The sequence below is a fragment of the Tetrao urogallus genome (assembly GCF_951394365.1).
Source record: "Tetrao urogallus genome assembly, chromosome: 5".
Taxonomy (NCBI): domain Eukaryota; kingdom Metazoa; phylum Chordata; class Aves; order Galliformes; family Phasianidae; genus Tetrao; species Tetrao urogallus.
The window spans coordinates 52,688,566-52,708,969 of record NC_136818.1 but is presented as its reverse complement, the minus strand read 5'-3'; the positions used below and the strand labels follow the sequence as shown (position 1 = coordinate 52,708,969).

General features: G+C 43.7%; 1 protein-coding gene across 2 annotated transcripts in view; it reads right to left on the bottom strand.

Annotated features, from left to right (window-relative positions):
- SUFU (SUFU negative regulator of hedgehog signaling) overlaps positions 1-20,404 on the bottom strand; it is a gene marked incomplete at both ends in the record, with an annotated part of 81,068 nt that overhangs the window by 50,106 nt on the left and 10,558 nt on the right. For both annotated transcript variants that reach the window (XM_079535406.1, XM_079535407.1), the window contains one exon: positions 7,684-7,820. In XM_079535406.1, the coding sequence (XP_079391532.1) occupies positions 7,684-7,820 (137 nt within the window). The remainder of the gene's footprint in view (positions 1-7,683; positions 7,821-20,404) is intronic.

Here is a 20,404-nt window from a genome sequence, read left to right as displayed (position 1 = left end):
GCAAGCTGATGTCTCACAGGCAGCAGAAGGAGGATTTGCTGCAGTTGGCGCTGCTCTGGGCCAGTTAATGGGAGCACACAGGCAAAGGGAGCGAGTTCTACCAGCTGTGTCTGGCAGCACCTGTACTGCACTGTTTGGCTGCTGGGCACAGTGAACAGTCAAGTGCCAGCCCACACATTTCAGACCTCGAACAACCTGAGCAGGAAGAGAAATAAGAAAGTAAGAATAAATGTGGTCTCAGCTTTAATGTTTTCTCTGTGCAATCCTGGGACAGTATTTCAAAAGAACATGTACTTACACTCCTACACACTGTCTCATCTTAGAGGTATCTTTTCTACAGATGAAACTATTTTCCATGAGGTCTATTCAGAGTGAAGTGACTGATCAGCTGCTTCTCTGGCTTAACAGCAGAGTCGCTGTTAAGAGTCTGGGTCGCTCTACAGCCAGTGCTTTGCTGTGACACCCAGCAGGACAGAGCTCTGCCCATCCCACCAGGCACCTCGCTGAGGACTCGCGCGGAGCTGCCTGGTCCCAGCAGTCAGCACAGCGCACGGTGCCAGCCACAGCACGCAGCTCCCAGCTGGAGGATGGGGGACGTGCTGGGGTTAGTTTTGGAGATAGGGAGTGGGAAATATCGGGGAGGTGAGCTCATGGGCAGCAGCACACAGAGAACTGGATTTATTGCAGCGCTGCGGGACAGGGAGGAGCGAGGATGCAAATACGTAAAGGATGTGCGCTTTGCTCACAGAACAGCTTGTTTTATGGGAAATGTCTAAGAGGAATTAGGCTAAAACCCAACCAATTTCTCATGGACCCCTGAATAACTATCAGATGATGAGAGCTTTTGGCCACAACAAACTTCTGTTAAATTGGAACCAGGAACCACATGCTTCCATGCCCCTGTGCAGAACCAAGGCACACAACCTGCATGCCCAGCTGTGTTCTACTCACCAACGGGCAGCAGCAGGCTGGGTGCTGCTCTACAATGGCACTGCACTGCTATGTCTGCACAGAGTTCATTGTGCAATGGGTTCTGCTGAAATGAAATTTATGTTGATTTATACTACTTTGTGGAGTAAAAAACACAGTTAATCCGCCCATTTTTAATCTAAAATCCTGGAATACAAGAGAGAAACCAAGGCCAGCTCCATACTGGAAACTGGTCAATATTACAAACAGATGATAAAAAAATATATATATTTTACAGAGCCATAGCAACCAGAAGAGAACAATAAATCAGCCTAGCATTAAAAACATATAAAGGCACAGTCAAGGGGGGAAAAAAAAATAATAAAATCTATGAATTACTGGAAGATTTTATTTGGCTTTAGTTATCCTATTGGGAAGAAATAAACTTGGACAAACAAGCTAAACAAGCCTCATTTGTATTCAAGGAAGCGAGGAGTTTGTTTTGTTTTTACACACAGAAATTGGCCAGCGTTGAGAGTGTTTGACAACATGTCAGCAAGGAAAGAGTCATTGAGGCTACGCACTGAAGCCTGCTAAACCCCTGAAGAGCTGAAGATGAGGTTTAGTGGTTAAGCAAGGGCAACAGGTGTCAAAGCATTCGCTAGTGTAATGGCTTCAGGTCCACGACCTCAGCCAAATCACTTAATCCTACTGAGTCTCATTTTCAGTGTAAAAGTTATACTGCCTGTCAAGTGCAAAGTGCCTCTGTGGCTGGGATTAAACTAACTTGAATCGGAGGAAAACTGCTGAATAAGAGCATCTTCAGCTGCAGTCCTTACCGCTCTCATAATCATGCTCATTTGCCAGAAGGGAAACTGAGGCAGCGAAGCTGGTATAATACACTCACATTGATTCAGTGCAATAATGACAGGCAGGAACAGCATATGGGTTTCCTCAAACTACAAACTATCCATCAGACAGGAATTTCTACCTGAAAAAAATCACTGTCTGTCAGAGGTAACTACAGAAAGCTAGATATACCTCAGTGTGGGCTTGCTTTGCAGCCTGGCTTCTGAAGGCTTATAAACCTGCGGTGCATTGGGTGCTTTTGTGCATCCTTCCCCTTCTAGTAACTTTGGAAAGTTGGCCCACGGACTCAAACCACAAAGAACAGGACGGGAGTTCAGAGATACTGAGTTCCTACAGGTTTCACAGTAATAAATTGAGGACAAGACATTTCATACCTAATCCTTTGGAAAGAGAATCCCTCATAGTGAAGTGCAGAGAGTCAGCCATGCCAAGAGAGGTGCTTGTAAAGAAAATAACCCATAACCTATTACTGGTTCAGACACTGTGCTGACACACTGCTATCAACACGTGTAACTTGCCGCGCATCTGCTGGAATCAGATCTGTCCAACAAACTTTTCAAAAGGTGTAATAAGCTTTGCTAGGGAATAATTTAGTCAAGGTTATCTAAGGTCTGACAACTGCCTCTACTGCATGTAAGCAACTTCCTCCGGAAGTAATTGGCTGAAATCTCCATTAAATCATCATCTAAATGGAAACTGCACCTGACACGCTTCCTTTGCCTGTATATTTTGTTACTACATTCTGCAGTTCCCCAGACACGAGCAACTCCCTACTACAGACCTAGTGAAAGATTTTCCTAACGACAAGCTGTGAGCCTACCTTACAGAAGCATCAGCAGTGACAGGTGTCTCCTATCCTGCTGGCACACAGAGAAAAATATTACTTCATTCCCTACAGCAGTCTTTTGCATATTTGAAGACTGTTCTCCCATCTTCCCTCCATTTTCTCTTCCCTAGACTAAACAAATGCAGTTCTTTTGATCATTCCTCCCTAGGTCATATTTTCCAGACTTCCAGATCATTCTTACTGTCCTCTTGCAGACTTTACTGGGATGTATCTGAATTGAAGCCTTTTGTCCCGAACTGGAGCCAATGTTGTATGTTTCCTCTTGATGTGCTGACAGCAGTGTATTGTACGTACCCCATGCAAAATACTGAACAGTTCTATTCATGTATTAGGACAGTTCTGCCTCCCTCTCAGACTGAACAGTGTTGGTTTAGGTACAGCTCATTGGTGAAACCAACTCCGAATTGTTTTCTTCTCCTTGCAAAACTGCTGCCCTACCCTGTCTGTCCCCAGCCAGTAACTGCATTGGGTTATTCCTGAAGAAGCATGGGAACTTGCACTTGTTGCACCCTACTGAGCTTCCTGCACAAACGCATTCCAGATCGTCTCCTCACTTTGCTAAGTTCACTCTGAACTCCACCCCAAGCAATACAGTGCTTTGCTGCAAGTTTTGTCAGGATACTTTGCACTTCTATGACCTTACCATCCTGGTCAATCCCAATCAGCCCTCGTACAGACTTCAGAGGAATCCCAAATCTACCTACCTTCTGTGGTTGATGACAACGCATAGACAACTACTTAAGTCAAGACATCTAATCAGTATTGCATCCCCTTCTTTTTATCAAGATCACGTTTTCTTGGCTTGCTCACGTACCTGTTACATGAGACTATGCCCGAAGTCTCACTGCTACCAAGGTAACTAACATTCTTTGTTTCCTATAGCACCCATTACTATGATACAAATTAGTTTATTTCCACTTATTCTTGATAAATCCAGACAGGAACTTCCATTATTCCCTTAATGTCTTCCTACTGGTTGCTTAGGTGCCAAAGTCTAATTGACCAATAATAAATCTTGTGTCTTTGTTTTGTGGACAAGTTCTCCAAAATCTGTACCTTACAGCTGTAGATTTCTCTTTCAGCCGAGGAAACACAACAGCAGCAAGATCTCATACAAACAATGCATTTGTTTCCACGCATCATCCATGTTTTGCCCTCACAATGCATACATTTGAGAACAAACTTCACCACAGAGAGAAAAAATTCACACATTTCAATTTCAGGGAAATAAAACCCAAGGCCACTCTATACCAATCAAGCACTCGAATTCTGCAGGACCTAAAGAGTTAACAACTGTAAGCATAAATTGGTTCCACCAACAGACATTCCCGGTATACTCACAAACCATGACAAGTTAAGGTCACTGAATTGTGCAAAGTTTCATTTTCAAGGTTTGTAGGATTGTTTCTTTTTGCAAACTAAAAATAACAGAGTTGGAATTTGTGGTCATGGTCAAACAGTGATAAAATTAAGAACAGATAAAGCCACAAAAACTTTTGAGATTTGCAAACTTGGTTTTCTTGAAGGAGGAGCAGCAGTGCCATTTAATCAAAAGCACAAAGCATCAAGTGTTCCTTACAGTGAACAGGGCAGTCAAGGCTCAAGGAGATCTGAAATCCAATGCAGAAGACACTCAAGTACAGCCACAGAGAGGGAGAGATGGAAACAACTAAACAACATTCATTTGCTTAACAGCCTTTGTAACAAAAATACACTGCCTGCAACGACATACATTTTGAAATGCTAGTACACAGTAACAAGGTTTAAGACAGCAGTAGCTGCTAGATTAGTCTTCAGTTCAATCACCACCAGCTGAAAATGCTCAGGCTCAGCAAGAGCTTAACTACATCTTATCCTCCCATAACTACAACTGGACTCAGCAAAGCACATCTATGATAACCAAAATGTTGGCTTGTTACACAAGAGATAAGAGTTAAGCTCTCAGCATTCAAAGTAAACAATCCTTTGACAAGCCAAAGTGCCTGGAACCTACCCAAAAAGTTCTTGCCAGTTTTTGTTGGGTTGTTTTTTTTTTTTTTTCTTGCTTGTTATGAGTGGATTAACAAGCACTACTCAAGTTGTGTTGGTTCATCAAGTACTTTTAAGGCTATCTGAAGCACTAAAGAGTCACCACAGATTTTTAAACAAGTGACCAATGAGGTACACTGGAGTCAAACAGTGCTTGTTGATGTTGCATTTGACAATTGCTCCAAATGGCACTGCCAGAAGAACTTGAGCAAAAAAGTACCTTTCATCAAATTAAACATGCAATAGCACTGCATCCTGCTTAATGCTGATTGGGTTTTGGAAACACCACCCCTCCAACCACCAGGAAGCATTCAAGTTTTAACACCTGAGCAATTAAGTTGTGTGAAAGACCAACTTAAAACCAAAAACGAGCCCTCCATATTGTAACTACCTTTCCAACAGCTGTTGATCCTGCTAGGCCAACCATCACCTTCCCACAGACCAAACCAGCATTCCTCCCAGCTCTACAGGACTCTGGTTTCCCAGCCCCTCACACTGTGAGGCCCCAAACCAGACCCAGTATTTTAAGCCAGGCCTTCCAAGTGCCAAGTGGAAGAGGTAATAACTTCCCCCTAGTCTGCTGGTCACGCTCTTCTCAGTGTAACCCAGTATGTGGTTTGCCTGCTGCATGATGAGCATACTGTTGGCTCATACTCAATTTCATATTCAAAGGGGTCGATTTATGATTCATACATACTCTGGGTTTCTTTTAATAATGTAAGTTGAGAGCAAAATACCCAGAGGCTAGAAACTATTAAGTATATTTGAGCAGTGCCTTTAAAAAGTCATAGTAGATAATCAAAATCAGCATGGATAAGCAGAGGATAATATTGAAGGCACTTAAGAGTTCATGACAGAGCCTAACACACATGGGTACAATCAATTGCTCCTTCCAGTCTAAAAACAGTTTGCTTCGAGGTCAGAAAGCAGAGACAGCATTGGTGCAGGAAACTTGTGAAATCTTCCAGCACAACAATCCTTTGCTTGGTAAAACTCCTTTAAGCAGCATTTTAACACTTTCCCCGGCTCAACAATACCAAGAAGCAGAAAGTGGTACCTCATCTACCAGGAAGAGCTGTTCCAGGGCTGCTGCACAAACCAGGGAAGTTTCTGCCCTCAGCACCAGCTCAGACTGAGACGTTCATCCTACGTTTTGTCCTGCTAAATCTCATTTCACTCCCCACACGTCTTCTAACAGAAAGGTTGAGACAAGCAACTGCACTACTGGAGATTGTTTAACATGCAAATATGAGGTGCTGACATGACCGTAGCAGAGACTATACCAAACCAGATAACGTTAAAGGCTACATGAAGAGCCCTATATGTAATACAGTTTAATACATAACTTATTGTATGCTATACCTGAAGGGAAACCTTAGAGTCAGATGCTTTTGCCCAGATCCTGCAGTCCAGACACAGAAAATAAGAGTATGCATGTCAAGTACTAAAAAGTTAATGCCCTGAACAATTTAGGCAGGATAAGAACCTCAAACAATGGTAAGAGCCATTAAAGTAATGTGAATTCGGATGCTGAAGAGCAGCAAAAACCAAGACAGAAAAGATTACAGCTGTAATGCTACGATGGGTGGAAAGTACCACGATCATAGCAGGGTGGCAAAGTCTTTGGCTGCAGCAAAGGAGAACAAGCCAAAGTGCAGCAGCTACAGATGCAGAAGTGAAAGAAAAGAGCTGCTTACCTTTGAAAGGCCTAAGGTAGGCAAGGATCTCCAGCAAGAGACGCCCACACCTCCACTGCCAACCCTTAAATGGGGCCTGGGAAGGGGTGGATCCTGGCTCCACTCCTTCCAGTCACTCAGCTGCATTGCCTGCACCTGAGCTCCTCTGGGTTGGCCCCACCTTCCCACCAAATGCTCAATCACTGCTTCAGGCCGTGACTCAGCATTACCACTACAACAGGTGAGCCCAAACATAAATGGCAATTGGAGAAGATAGCTGCACCACAAAGGTTACAAAAATTATTATATTATTTTAAACTTCAACAAAAGACATTCCCAGTACGAAGACAAGCAATAACCCATGCTGACATTGGTCTCTGTCAGTCAATATTTAGAAAAAACACCTCACAAGAGTTACCACTGCCTTACCAGTATATGACAAGTTACCAGAGCAATCCTGTTTGTGCCTGGACCTCTCCCTTTTGAGAGTCAGCCAGCTGGCTGAAAACCAGCAGTGGAATCAGGAGTTACTCAGCAATTTATTAACCAGCCAAATGCTACAAATTCAATAATCATTTCTTTGGAAGGTACTTTAAATGTAAAGGACCTCAAGCTCGATTAAAAAAAAAAAAAAAGTTCTTATATTGTTATGCAGATTTTGTGACAGCCTTTCAAGTACATTATGCACTCAGCCACTCCACAGATCTTCACCTTCTCACCATACGAACTAATATCCAAGCGACTGGCACAACAAAACACTTGGATGGTTCTTAACTTTCTGGTAAGTCTCCACAAGCACAGCTGATTCTTCAGTGCCAATTCTTTAGCCTTCCCAGCCCTGTCATCTATAATAACTTTTATGTCATTCCCATCTTCTTATTTACACACACTAGCACTACTCCGCTGCACAGATCAGTGAAACCAACTGTTTCAGAAGTTATAGCCCTTCTACTGAGAAATGAGACCTTATCAGATGTGTGCCCCTCAGCCATTTCAAGATAAACAAACGCGATACTTACATTATCTTCCCTCATCATGGCAGAGCTGAAATGAACACCATAAGAAGAGTGCCAGTCCCTATACCGTTCCTTTCCCACAATCACTAACTGTTCTGTACCTTCAGTTTCTCAATATCAACGACCTTAAATTATCCAAACAGCAGCTGGATTTTGTACCCAACAAGAGGGCTTGATGGAAGAAACCCAATGTTTTTGGCCAAATGTTCACACACAAAAAAAACTCTCAAGATTTGACAGAGCAACTGGGAGACCCGACCGTAGCACCATATGACAGATGCAGTCCTTCTGAATGAAAGCAACAAGACGTGAAGTAACAGATTGAACCCTGCAGTACCTGACTGGAAGACGTATCTCGCTAAGCCTTGCATTAACTCTGCTGGCCAGGTAGGTGGAGCCGACTCCCCCGTTTCTCTCTTTAGTCGAAACGTCAACTCAAATCCAAAACCACTTGGTCCATCTGTTCCTGTAAACCTGTAAGGAGTGAAAAATGAAAAGTCAGAACATATTTTTGTTAGTGAGAACAGTCTACAATATTAGCACTGTGGAAAAAGGCTGACTGTCCTTTTCATGTTCTCTTATTTCAGTCTATGCTAGCTCAAATGGCGTAACATGGATAGTTTAGCAGACATAATAATTTCAAAGGTAACAACCATAGTAATGTTTTCAGCCAGAATCATGTTGTGAAATGTTAACTTCTTCTGGGTGACAAGTGTGATTTTTAGCAGCCTGATTTTGTTTTTAAAAGAAAGTTGCAAAATGTGCACAGATAGCTGCCCTAATTACACTTGCTTAAATGGGAGCACCAAAGAAAGTACCCAACAGAAAATGTTATTCCATTCTCCTGAACTCATATTTCTGCATATTCACAAGTGGGCTGCAACCTTATTTTAAAACCAATACGCTTGTACACCTTCTCTTTCTGTATCTAGGAGGACAACAGAGGAAAAGCATTGAACGTGACAACTACAGCTCATAAATCAGGACATTTGGCCATTTCCCCAAGTTGATGGAGGCAGATGTCAGTTTATTTGGTTTGGTCTGACAAGGTCTCCCCAGGAGAATAAATTCATATTAGGAGCATCAGGAAAACAACAAAAAAGGAGCAAATAAAGGATGCTGCATATTACTCTGCTTCAACAAAACTAGTCCTTTACAATCCAGTATTTGACATTCCTACATACAGGAAAGATCTAAGTCCCCAGCAGCTAAAACTACTGCGTTTAGTCTGTGAATATGAGAAACTTCATGGACAAACATCTAGGCTCACAAACTCAAAAGCAAGGTAGGGACACCAGTTTTCTTCTTAGCACTGTCACCACACCCCCATCTCATTTGTTGTAAGTGTTCCAAGAAAGCAGATCTGAAAAAGAAAAGGATTTATGCTGGGCATAAAGACACATCACAGAAACTTTCATAAGCCAGCACTGTTCTACAAACTCAAATCTACTTGTCCAGCATCGGCAAATTCTCTGGAGAAACTCTGTGAATGTCTTGGATGCTGGTACCTTGCTGACACACATGGAAGATACAATGCACAAAAGTGTTAACATTGTGCCTCCAGTAAAAGCAGGCAAATGGAGCAGTCAGAAAAGCGATGAGAGCATTTTCCATTTGAAAAACACAGATCACTAGCAGTGCCATGACCGCTTCCAAGTGCTGGGAGGAGCGTTCCAACAGCAACAAGGTTGTTTGGAGCAGACGTGCTTTATAGCAACCCTGACTAACGGCAAGTGCTAAAATCGATCAAATTTAAGCATCAATGCACCTCCTTCATGATTCAATGTGGCTTTAATATGAAGACTCTTCAAGGAAAATTTTGTAGTAGACTTGAAGATAAGGCAAGAAAAACAGTTAAGTAATACACCCAAGGACAGAGCCCAACTGTGAACAGCCCACAGAGATAACTGAACAGCTGTGCCTGGAAGCAAGAGGGCTGGTAGGGAAAGTCAGACACAGTAGAAAGGGAAGAAAACAATATAGCGAATAAAGACTCATTTGTGTATATATGCAAGTGTGCCTATTTTTGTTTCTGTGTATATAATCCTCAAAAAAGAATTTGAATTTTATGTACTACAGAAGCAAACGCTCCAAAAATACAGCAGGTAACACATTTTATAGTGGTCATTTGGTACACATAAAACCTCTTTTAGGAAACAAACGTACTTTGAAGCAATAAGCCAAATAATTACATTTGGTTCTACAATAAAACAAGAGCTTACTGAATAACTGGACTGCCAGGGATCTCAGAGTGGAATTTGGATGGGCAGCAAAACCTGCGTGCTGCGATCCTGCTTGCAGCTGCGCCAAGAAGCTTGGTACAGGGTGGTGATGGCCTTGTAAATTCAAAGCTGTACTTTTTACATTAAGCACCCCTGTTGTGTTTTATTAGTTTCACGTATCAGTTAGCAAAAGAAAAACAGAAGTATTTCATGGAGAAACAAAAATGCTTCAAAGCGGGTAATATTCAGGGACTGATTCCAGGAAAAAGCATTCACCATAAACTGCAGTGCATTATGAATGGGTCAGTTTTTGAAAGGATCAAAGTTAACAAAAAGCCTTCCAGCTGAACTTACACAGTTAATTTTTTTGGAAAGTAAGATGGCTCCCTATTGAATTTCCTCCTTTCAAGGCAAGTTCTGAAACAACACTCTCATTTTGAATAACTTTTGCTTTTGTGTTTTGTTTTGTTTTTTGAAACTCCACAGATTCCCTGCTTCAGGGGTAGGCAGAAATAACCACTTAACAGAAGACCACACGTGTTTTATATTGATCCATAAGCAAGTTACTGAGTAATAGAGGTGTTCAGGTGGGTTTCCAGCAAATTTAAAGCAAAATGAGCTACGGGAACAAGGCTGGCCAGCAACACATCAATAACTGCAAAATGGCAAAACTGACAGGCAACGTTACTCACATAGATTTTTGTTTCATACACAACACAAGAGCCTTAAAAGAGAAGAACTGCAAGAAGATACATAGAGTAAAAGATAAGTAAATGAACAGTAAGTCAGTTTCCTTCTAAGATCTTAAGAATCCCTGAAGAGTTGGCTTTAAATGTTTTTAGAATAGTCAGTGGTCACAGGCTGTTGACATGACACTGCTTTGTTAGGATGAAATTTTAAATACATGCAATTCCCCCGCACTGTACAGTTGTTCAAAGCAATTCATCAATAAAGCCTTCGACATGAGCCCATTTCAGTTTAGTTATTTGGTTTTGAAAATTTGTGGCAGGTGACTTTAAAAACCTGTGATCATTTAAAGAAAAATCATTTCTGTTTAACTCAGACAAGTCTGCCACAGAATGAAAGAAATATTCACCTTCAGAATGCAGTGAGGGTAGTCAACTTCAGCCAGTGTTTTTTGCCAAAGCTTTTGTTTTTATTCTTCCAAAAAAGTATATTATTTGAAAATTAGTCAAAAAAAAGTTCAAACAGCTATCATAAAATCTCTCAGTGAACAACTGTCCATAAATCCTTCAATCCCAGGATCCAGCCACACCATATATGAAGTCAATTTTATGCCCAGCTGCTGACTCTGGGGTCGCCTTTCCTACAGAAGCTCAGTTCAATTACAAAGTAGCCTGGAATAAATCCTGAATTCGCCAGAAGCTGAGAAAAGAGGATGGCAGGAATCCAACACGATGGATACTCTAGCAGCCTCAGGTCCCAGAATGCCCTGTTATAAGCTAAAGGCCATTAGACACGTGGACCTTAAGAGTAGAAGGCCAAGGAAACAGCATTTGATCCCACACAAAGGTAAGAAGACCCTTCCTTCCTATCTGCACAGCGGGCAGCTGCTCTTTCCCCAAATCACCCGTTTTCCTTTTGGTTCAAACCTTACCAACGAGACAAATGGTGCGCCCATCCCAGACACGAAACCTATCTGCAGCAGGGGAGCTCATCACGTGAGACCCATAAACAAGTTAACGCACACTAGGACACTGCATCACTTCCACATGGAAATGCAGGACTCCCAGCACTGCCCCTGCTCACAGGGTATCCCAGGGACATGCGGGATGTTGAGCAACCACGCTAAAAGGCATTCCATCTTGCAGATGTTCAAACTCAAGCTCCAAACCCCAGCTCCCAGTTTTCACAAAACTTCCAAGAAACTCCATCACTGAGCTTCTTCAGGCTGGCCACCATCAACCAGCAAGAAAAACATAAATTGTTCCTCCAAAAGACAGAGACTGAATAAGCCTCAAGCCCACAGAAAATTGGGGTGAAGGGGGAGAAGATAACCCAAAAAGCAATTAACACTCCTCCTAGCTGTTGTGCACAGTGGTTTTGAATGCACAGCCCTGCAAAACAGGCTCCAGGCACCCTGCTAGGGCACACAGAAGCGAGCTGTGCTCACGGCCCTTCCCATTCACCCAGAGGCACAGCACTCCCTCCTTGTTTCTTCTTTCCAAGCGGACAGGAAAGCAGCCATGCTGATCCCAGGTTAGCCTGACCCCAGCTCCTGCGTAAACCCTGCAGGTAATACCTCTTTATGACAGGCTTTGGCTCTACATTGGCAAGCCTTCAGTTCTCTTGTTGGTGGTTTCTCTGTGAACAAGGGACATGGAAACCGGGGGGTTGGTTTTGAAGTTTCTTTTCCTTTATTTTGGTTGGGTTCTGTATTTTTATTATTATTGCTTTTCTCCTTCTGAATCTGAAGGTGTCCAGTTCATCCAACAGCCAATTTAAGCTTTGGCTGGAGCTCAGTTCTCCACCCCAACCCTGAAGGGCATCACGCACCGTTTCTTCAGCAATACAGTTTCAATACAATAGTCCCAAAGTGTCTCAGCTCTACAGGAATACCACAGTGCCAAACCAACCAACGCACTGACAGCACATGTGCCAGAAAGAAAATTCAAAAAGCATGTTTTGTATCCACACATAGCCCCAGGTACATAAACTGAAAGTTGCAACACAGCATTGAGTTTCTGCACTAACACATCTGAATATTTCACATAGTTTGCTCTATGCCTGGCTTCTGCTGAGCCCTGCACTTTCGAGTGAAAGGGCTTTGCTGTTTTTTATTTTAAACCATCCCCCAACACTAAGAGAAAAAAAATCCTCATTTTCCCCCAAAGACACTAAGCACAGGGAGACAGCCTGGGTTGAGTTCTGCCAGCCACTGCTTTGCCCCTCCGACAAGAGAGGGCATCACCTCTACCACCAGCCCAGCTCTGCAGCAGCCATGTGAGTTTTCACAAAAACAAACAGTGATGGAGAAATTCTTGGCTTGCTGCTGCCCACTGGCACCCATCAGATAGTTTTATATTATGGCTACAGTGGTAATGGAAGGCTCTGGTATCTGCCAAGTCAAATCCAACCCTACATTTAATATCAAAACCTTTTTTTGTCACATGAACAAAAACAAACCGTTTGAAAGCCAAAGTCATATATATTGCACGCCGTTCTTTGGTTTAGAACTCTTTATCTACTCAGCAAATCTACTCAACAGAACAGACCCCAGTGCAGCGCTGCACACAGGCTGAAGACGTCTGGCTTGTTCCTTTAATGAGGTAAGAGTTTCACTGACCATGATATTTAGTTCCAGCAAAAGAATCCAAAGAAATAGAGGCCCCTTTATTTACAGAGCTGCGCCAGCAGCCTCTCGAGCCCCCCCCTCCACGCTGCCAGCCCCCTCCTGAAGCCACACACAGAGAACTGAAAGGCTACTTCCCTCTGCAGCAGTACCCAGGGCATTTTTCACATCAAATAAGCCAGCTTAAGAGGATCAAAAGCCAAACTAGCCCTTTGCTTTAAAGGCAGATCTGAAAGCCAGAGGCTTTTCAGTTTAAATCGAAGCTATTTGCCAAAGCATTTTCATTCCCTAGAATGAAAGGAACTAGAAAAGATTTGCTTTGTTGCAGTGTGAAATGGCAGTATTTCTGAAATGCTGCTTCGAAAAGCAACACAGCACTGGACAAGGAGCAGAGTGTACTGAGTGTTTATTTTTTGAGAGTGTAAGAGTAAGCATATATAAACATATTACACGTACAAGCCCCCAGAACGGGAGTTTGCATAGGGAAACACTGGCCCTTCTCTACATTTATCTCAGCCAGGAAACAACAAGAAAGCTCTTTCAGAGTCTGTGAGAATAGTTAGGAATGAGCTTTCAGAAGTTACAACCCTGCTCCCAGCAACTGCAGTGAGATGGAAGGTGTTTCTCTGGGAAGGGAAGTGAGGGCAGGCTCATGGTGCACCACTCAGTGAGCCCAGCTTCAGTTTCCAGCTCCATCACGGCTACTTTTGGGAAACTCTCATGCTGCCTCTGGCTTTGACTCCTCCACTGCATTTCTTAACATCTTCTACCGAGACAAAGCCTCCTGCTCTGCTGTTTGTGAGCCCCTCTGCTGTTGTTTTGAAGGCTGCAGAAATACAATACCGCTAACATTTCTAACTCTGATATCAGTAAGAGCTGCTGTTATTTTCATTGTAGTCCTAATGCTACCTCAAAAACGAAGTTCCAGCAATTGTGCTTCCGTGGCTCTGAGCAGTAGGGATCAGCCCTGCTAGGGCACTGGGTCATTGGAAAAGCTGGATAAACCCAAGCAGACAGGCCCATGGCTCTATGACAGCAGAGCACCATCCCAGGAGATCTCCTATCAGCCAGTGAGGATATTACTGTTAGCAACATGGAGCAACAGAAAAGCACCGGGGCATTTAACAAGGGAGCTGACGTGACAGACTTCACAGGTTTTGCCTGAGAAAAATAGAAGCCACTTCCCTTCTGCTGCTCACATCTGGCTATGAACAGCATCACAAAGGGTGGTCTTCTGCCTGAAACCCAAGCGGAAGCCTGGAACAACATCTCATCTCCAGGCTAGGGCACTGGTTGCTGTGCCCCAGGTAAGACTGCTCAGATTCAGTCTCCTAAATTTAGACCCCAGGCACTTGCACCATGTCCCATCACCACAAGCAAATCATTCACAGATTCCAGAAGTTAAGGGAAAAAGAAACGACTCTCCCAGTACTTCCACCATCTTGCCTGACAGGAAATGGTTGTTTTTAGTTCAGCTGTCAAACCACATAAAAGTTTCATTTGAGAGCCTTGACGGTATGCACAGCATCCCCCCAACACAAAAAGGCTTAAAAAGCACCCAGAAAAGTTCCAGCCCAAACACACCTGCTTATTCCCATATTCTCCCAGATTGTCTCCTAGCATCAAGAAAGCATCAATTTTGAAGAGAAACAATTGCCCCTGCATTTGTCAGATGTTTTTATCTGGCCATCAGATGGTTATCTCTTCAGAGTGCTCAGCAGGAAATTCCACAAGTTCTCACTGCCCTGAACCTGCGCACAGAGAGCTTTACTGGACTCTTTTCTACCTTGCTTAAAGAAAATGCTTCCCACAGAAAAAGGGAAAACACAAATGCGAAAAGAACACACGCTCAAAGACTTCTATTAATGTAAAATCAAGGTCAGGCAGTAAGCAACACATGGCTCAAGATGTCCGGCAACAGCTATCCCAGGGCTGCTGTTTGGAGATGGCTTTCACAGTGAGCCACATCAAATGCGTGCCATCAGTTAAAAGGAAAACCTTTCTAGAAACAACAACTGCAGTTGTTCTTAGAGAATTATTCATACATCTAAATCCAAACACATGTAACTCTTTGCAAGCAGGTTTCTCAGCTTTCTGAAATACTCCTGTAGGACCCACTTACCCCTACCCAAGTATACGTTTTCTGAGGGAAGTTTGTGAATTGCTTTGTTGCCGGTGAGGATAAAAACACAGCTCTGCTTCATTGATCTACCATTCAGCAGTGGTATGATGGAAAATAATGACAGCAATCAAACCCAGGAGCTGGATGCTGCGAGGCTGTGGAAGCCACCCCTCCAAGCAGGTCTTAACCAGAGAAAAAGCAATAAAGCAAAACGTCACGGCCAAGAACACAGGTAGGAACTTTCACTACTGGCACCACATCCAAACCCAAACCAACAGGACCCACAGTTGATAATTCACACACATGCTAAACTTGTTGTGACAGAAGCAGTTGCCGCTATCAGCTCCTACCCACTCACATGTGAACCAGCCCCAGAACTAGGCTGTCTCCTGCCCAGCATGTTAAAGTAAACCTCTGTCAGTTTTCAGGTCACTTTAACGTGCTCAGCTGCAAATGAAAGCAACTTAGGGGTTGCTTCTTGAGGTTCGGCTGTCCCTGCCATGAAAGCAGTGGTATCTGAAGGAAGGACAAGATTCTGCTTCACTGCTGGAGTTAATCTCTTTGAGCTATAGGGGCTTGGAAGCATTATCCCCTGATTCTGGAGAGTGCCAGCACACAGCCATACCTGCACGAACAGTATGCGTGCAGATTAAGGGCAGAAGGCTGTAATGGCTCTGTCAGTGCCAAAGAGATCTGCTTAGTTATTAGCACTAAGCAAGGAACTGCACAATACTTCTGCAGTCCAGAAACAGCATCTGGGTGATAGAAGTATGAATCCCTCCTGTAGTGCAACCACCCTGTCATCCTCCACAAGTTACTTTGAGTTCCTTCAGAATTTCATTCTCAGATGCAAAGTAAATAACACTGTTTCCCCACTTCAGATGGTAATGTGACACACTGATGATATAGTAACTGCTTGTATATTCTGGCTGTAAAGGTCACCGAAAAGCTGGGAAATTAACTCCATATTCTACACAGCATGAACAAATACTGAAAGTGGGAAATGACTAAAACACCAAAATATGAAACAGGAGGCCGCGTGGAATACGTCACCCTTTACCCCAGCAAAAAGATGTCTACGTGAGGGCAGCACTCTTCTTATTTTCTGTACTGTGGCACAAGGATGCTGCCCCACCAGTTGGACTAATAAGACCAAATCATTTCACCCTTCTGTTTCCAAAACATGCATTCAAAAAAATACCCATATGAAATCAAGTGATTAGAGGGCTGGGCAGAATAGCTAGCTAAAAAAAAAATAAACTGCAAACCATCTCAAAAACTTCACCCAGTGGCTGGGCTCTGAGAAGACATCAGTGAAAGGCCAGCGGTGGTCAGCGTGGCTGGGGAGGACAGCACTGCTGCGAGCAGCTGCGAAAAGGGCACCGACTTTCCTCGCAGTGTCTGCTGGCTCCTTCCTAGCTCCTACTGTGGAAAGTCCTGCAGCTGCTGGGAGGAATCCATTCGCATAACAAAGGAGGCTTTCAAAAGCAGTACGGGAGGGTGGAAAGAATAAGAGAAAAACCCAAAGCTAGAAACTACACTGACAGCTACAGCTAGTTCGCTGTTTGTAGCGCTGCCTACAAGTCTCAGGCTCCAACAGGTTACGTAGAGTATAAACATTCCACAGCATTACTCCCGTTGCTTTGCCACTGGTTTAAGAGCAGAGGTAAAAAGAAAAACATAGGAAACAACTTCATCAGAGCCCTCAGCACACTTTAGGATTCCTGTACGATTAAGTTCTCAGCAGTGCAACCAACGAGCTTAAGGCACAAAAGGTATTCAGGAGCTCTGAGGAAACTGAAGGCCGAATTTCAACTGGAGATTAAATAGCCGTTACCTACTGGATCTGAGACCCAAGCCTTTATGTTTTACTTCATTAGCTGCAGAAATTAAGATGCTTCCTTATTTGCTGAAGTGGTATCTGGTCTTAATTCATTGCAAAGAGTGCATTAAAAATCACACTAATGAGCACCATCAGAAGTTTTAACCAACTCAACAGTATGGCAACAACCTTGGGGATGAACTGTAATTCCAGGGACAAGAACATCCCACATCACTGATGAAAGGCTCCCAAAAGGGGGGAAAAAAAAGAAAAAAAGAGACAGCTGCAAGGAAAAGTCCACTGTATTCTTATTATTTTTTTATTAATCTGCCATTAAGTGTTAAGCTTCTCCTGAAAGACCATCATTCCTTTGGAAGTTTAGAAACTCAGAACCTTCCAGAGGCAGACATTTAAGACTGGTATTTTTGAGTTTTAGAAATAAATACCTGACTTACAAAAATACTACACATACTCCAGTTGCTGCAAGATTAAAACCAAAACAAACACAAGAGGATAAAATAAATCTTGGCCTCTTTAAAAGAAGCAAGGGAAGAAAAAAACATTTTTTCCCCTCCTCATTTCATAGTGAGTGCAGGATTACACCTAAAGGTAAACTACTGTGCCTCTCAGCCAAACCAGTTATGGAAACTGCACACTGAATCAGTTTCTCTTACTAACAGGAGTGAAGCTAGGAGAGAGATATTAACTTACTGCATACTTCAGTACCACTTAGGTTTTGGTACAAGAAGCACAAGCACTCTTTATGCTCCTGCTTAATTTCCAAGGAATAACCTACTCAGTAAAACAAAGCTCAGCATCCAACTCATCACAGCAGTTCTGTTACAGAAAATCCCCATCCATCTCTGAACACAAACCTCTTTGCTTTTCTGCTTAACGTTACTCTTCTGGGTAAAAAAGAATTCAAGGCCCAGAGACACATTATTTTTTGTGTAATAACATTATACATATGGATTCAACTTAGCTAGGAAATGTCAACTTAAGGCTTGTCTTCATGAGGAAATTTACTGTAACCAGTCTACCAGTATAATTATATTGCTGTAGTTCTACTGCTAAAATTCCCCCGTTGAGCCTTATTCATAACAACAGCAGCCTTTATGGTTTATTTTTGTCGACTATGCCAAAAAAGGCCCCTGCTCCAGAAAGGCCACAACAATCCACAGGGGAGGCGGGGGAAGGAGCAGCACCAGCAGAGAGAATAACAGTTCAGGAACGGCAGAATCCTGCTCTGCACTAACAAATCATCTGCTACAGAAAATACAATGCTGTAAGAGGACTATACTGTGTGCTGGGTATGGCTGCAGGTTTATGCCACATATGTTTCATCAGCTGGGTGTGCTGCTCTGCACCAGTCCCCGTTGCGCATCCCCTCGCCCCGCGCACTCCCTGGCTGCTGCAGCTCCTTACTGATCCCCTACAGAGTGATGCTGCCTGACAGCTGCTCCATGCCCTTGGCCAGGAGCACTGCCCTCCAAAACAAGGGAGTGACAATGTCTAGCCCCACTGGTTCACAGTTTGTATCTTCAGGGATGAGCAAAAGCTGAAAAGTAAACAGCTTCCTTTGCAACAGGGATTTTAAAACAATTGCCCTTTGCTTTGGCAGTGCAAGAATGCCAAGAGAGACAAAACAATGAGCCATCTGTGCATCCTTCCCTCCTTCCCTTGTTTCTGCCCTCTGGATTTAAATCAGAGCTCCCCTAGAATGGCTGAGTCCCCCTTCACCTCCTCCCACCCTGGTCACATCCTGCAAAAATAGTGTTCAGTTGTGGTTTCTTTTGGTGTGCTTTTTGTTCTTAAGAGCCCTAGCAGAATCCCTCTTTAAACCTCAGCCCCTTTGTCAGGTGGCATCCCATCTACCCAAATAGCTTTGTCCCAGATGCCTCCCCCAAGACATCCAGCCCTTGTTCACCATCCCTGGAGGCAGCGTGGCACTCGGGAGCCCCGGCCACCCCTTTGTCCAGGGAAGGGAACGCCATGTGAATGGAGACCACCAAAGATTTACGGCCCGCTTTTGTTAGCCTGGTGTCACTGCCTATTGGGGCTCGATTCAAAATTGAGATGACAGTAGAAAAGCAGACGAGTTTAGTAACCACTGTGCAGCTTAGAGGAGAGAAATGCTGATCAACTTCTAAAATAAATCTGGTAATCAAACTGTCCCATCAGGATGCAGACAGAATATCCTAGCATTGTGGCAGTTAGCAAGGCATGTTCCCAAAGTGGAGTCTGCACTGAGGAAAAAGGGGGATTAGGTCTGAATAACAACGTTTAGATTCATCTCTTCAAACATTCGTTTTGTTGGTATCATTATTCCAGCAAGCAAGAGGATAAAAAAAGTCAAATTCCTTTGATCTCACAGCTGGACTGGCCACACGGTTTATGAAACGCTTTTACCTTCACATCCCACAGAGAAAAAACAAGCCTATCTTTCAATTACTGCTTTTTAGAACATCCTAAAGCAATCCTTATCAAATTAAACAATCTCACACAGGAAGACCCAGGCTTGATCCCCACTCGCTCCCCTTCCCAGCAGGCCAAGCGCGAGAGCCCTCCTGCCGCGCTCCTCACTAACCCAGCTGTGGGATGAGAGGGGCCAGCTCTCCTCCCGTACACCAGCCCGTAAATGCAGCGCTGCTGACAGCAAGGAGCCGTCCCGTTCGAGCACTGTGCCCCATCCCCACATGGCAGCGGGGGCTCAGCTTCACAGGATGCACACACAGATGTGCTACTGCACAGAAAACTGGGCTTCAACAACGCGCAGCTGTAAGCTTACATCCAACCTTTTCTTTTTTTATTGAAAACAGTCGTCCTTGTAAATTCAACTACTTTGCCGTAAACGTTAAACGAATTTCCTTCGATGCTTCAAAAAACTATTTCCAAATCTAGCACAGTTCAAGCGTGCTCTGGTCCCACGAGCTCCACACACGGATACACAGCAGCACAAAGCAGACCTCTCTGTAGGTGGCCTGCATCATCCACATTATTAACGCTGCTGACCACCTCCAGCAAACGGCATTTGGAAGCCAAGCGCACTCCGCCTGGGAGGAGAGAAAAATAGGTTTCCCCATGGTGACTGCTGCTTCAAGGGAGGTCTGCCTCCAGCTGAAAAACAACTCCTCGTCCTACTGCACTGCCTCCATCATCAGAGGGACGTGGCCAATGGGATGTGTGAACAGGCACGACGCTTGGTTTCACTGGCTTTGGCCTGGGAGATCTGGATTTGAACCCTTCACGGTCACACTCGCACATTTTCACAATGTCTCCCAAGTGTTCATCTCATTACTCACACTCCAGGCTCTTCAAAATAAGACGTGTCCCAATACCGCCATGTGTAGGCAGAAACAACAGGAAAATGGATCTATAGATCCAGCAGTGGAAGCACAGCTATACCTCCAGACACCTGAGATGCACCGAAGTGAGAGCTGCTACAAGTATTTTGGAATTCTGGAAAAAGCTCAGACTAGTTCATATGTTTGTGGGCATGTAAAAAATCCAAGCACAAGACAAATTCACCAAAATATGGACTTATTGACCCCCCTGCAGCTCAAATTACTCATTTCAACT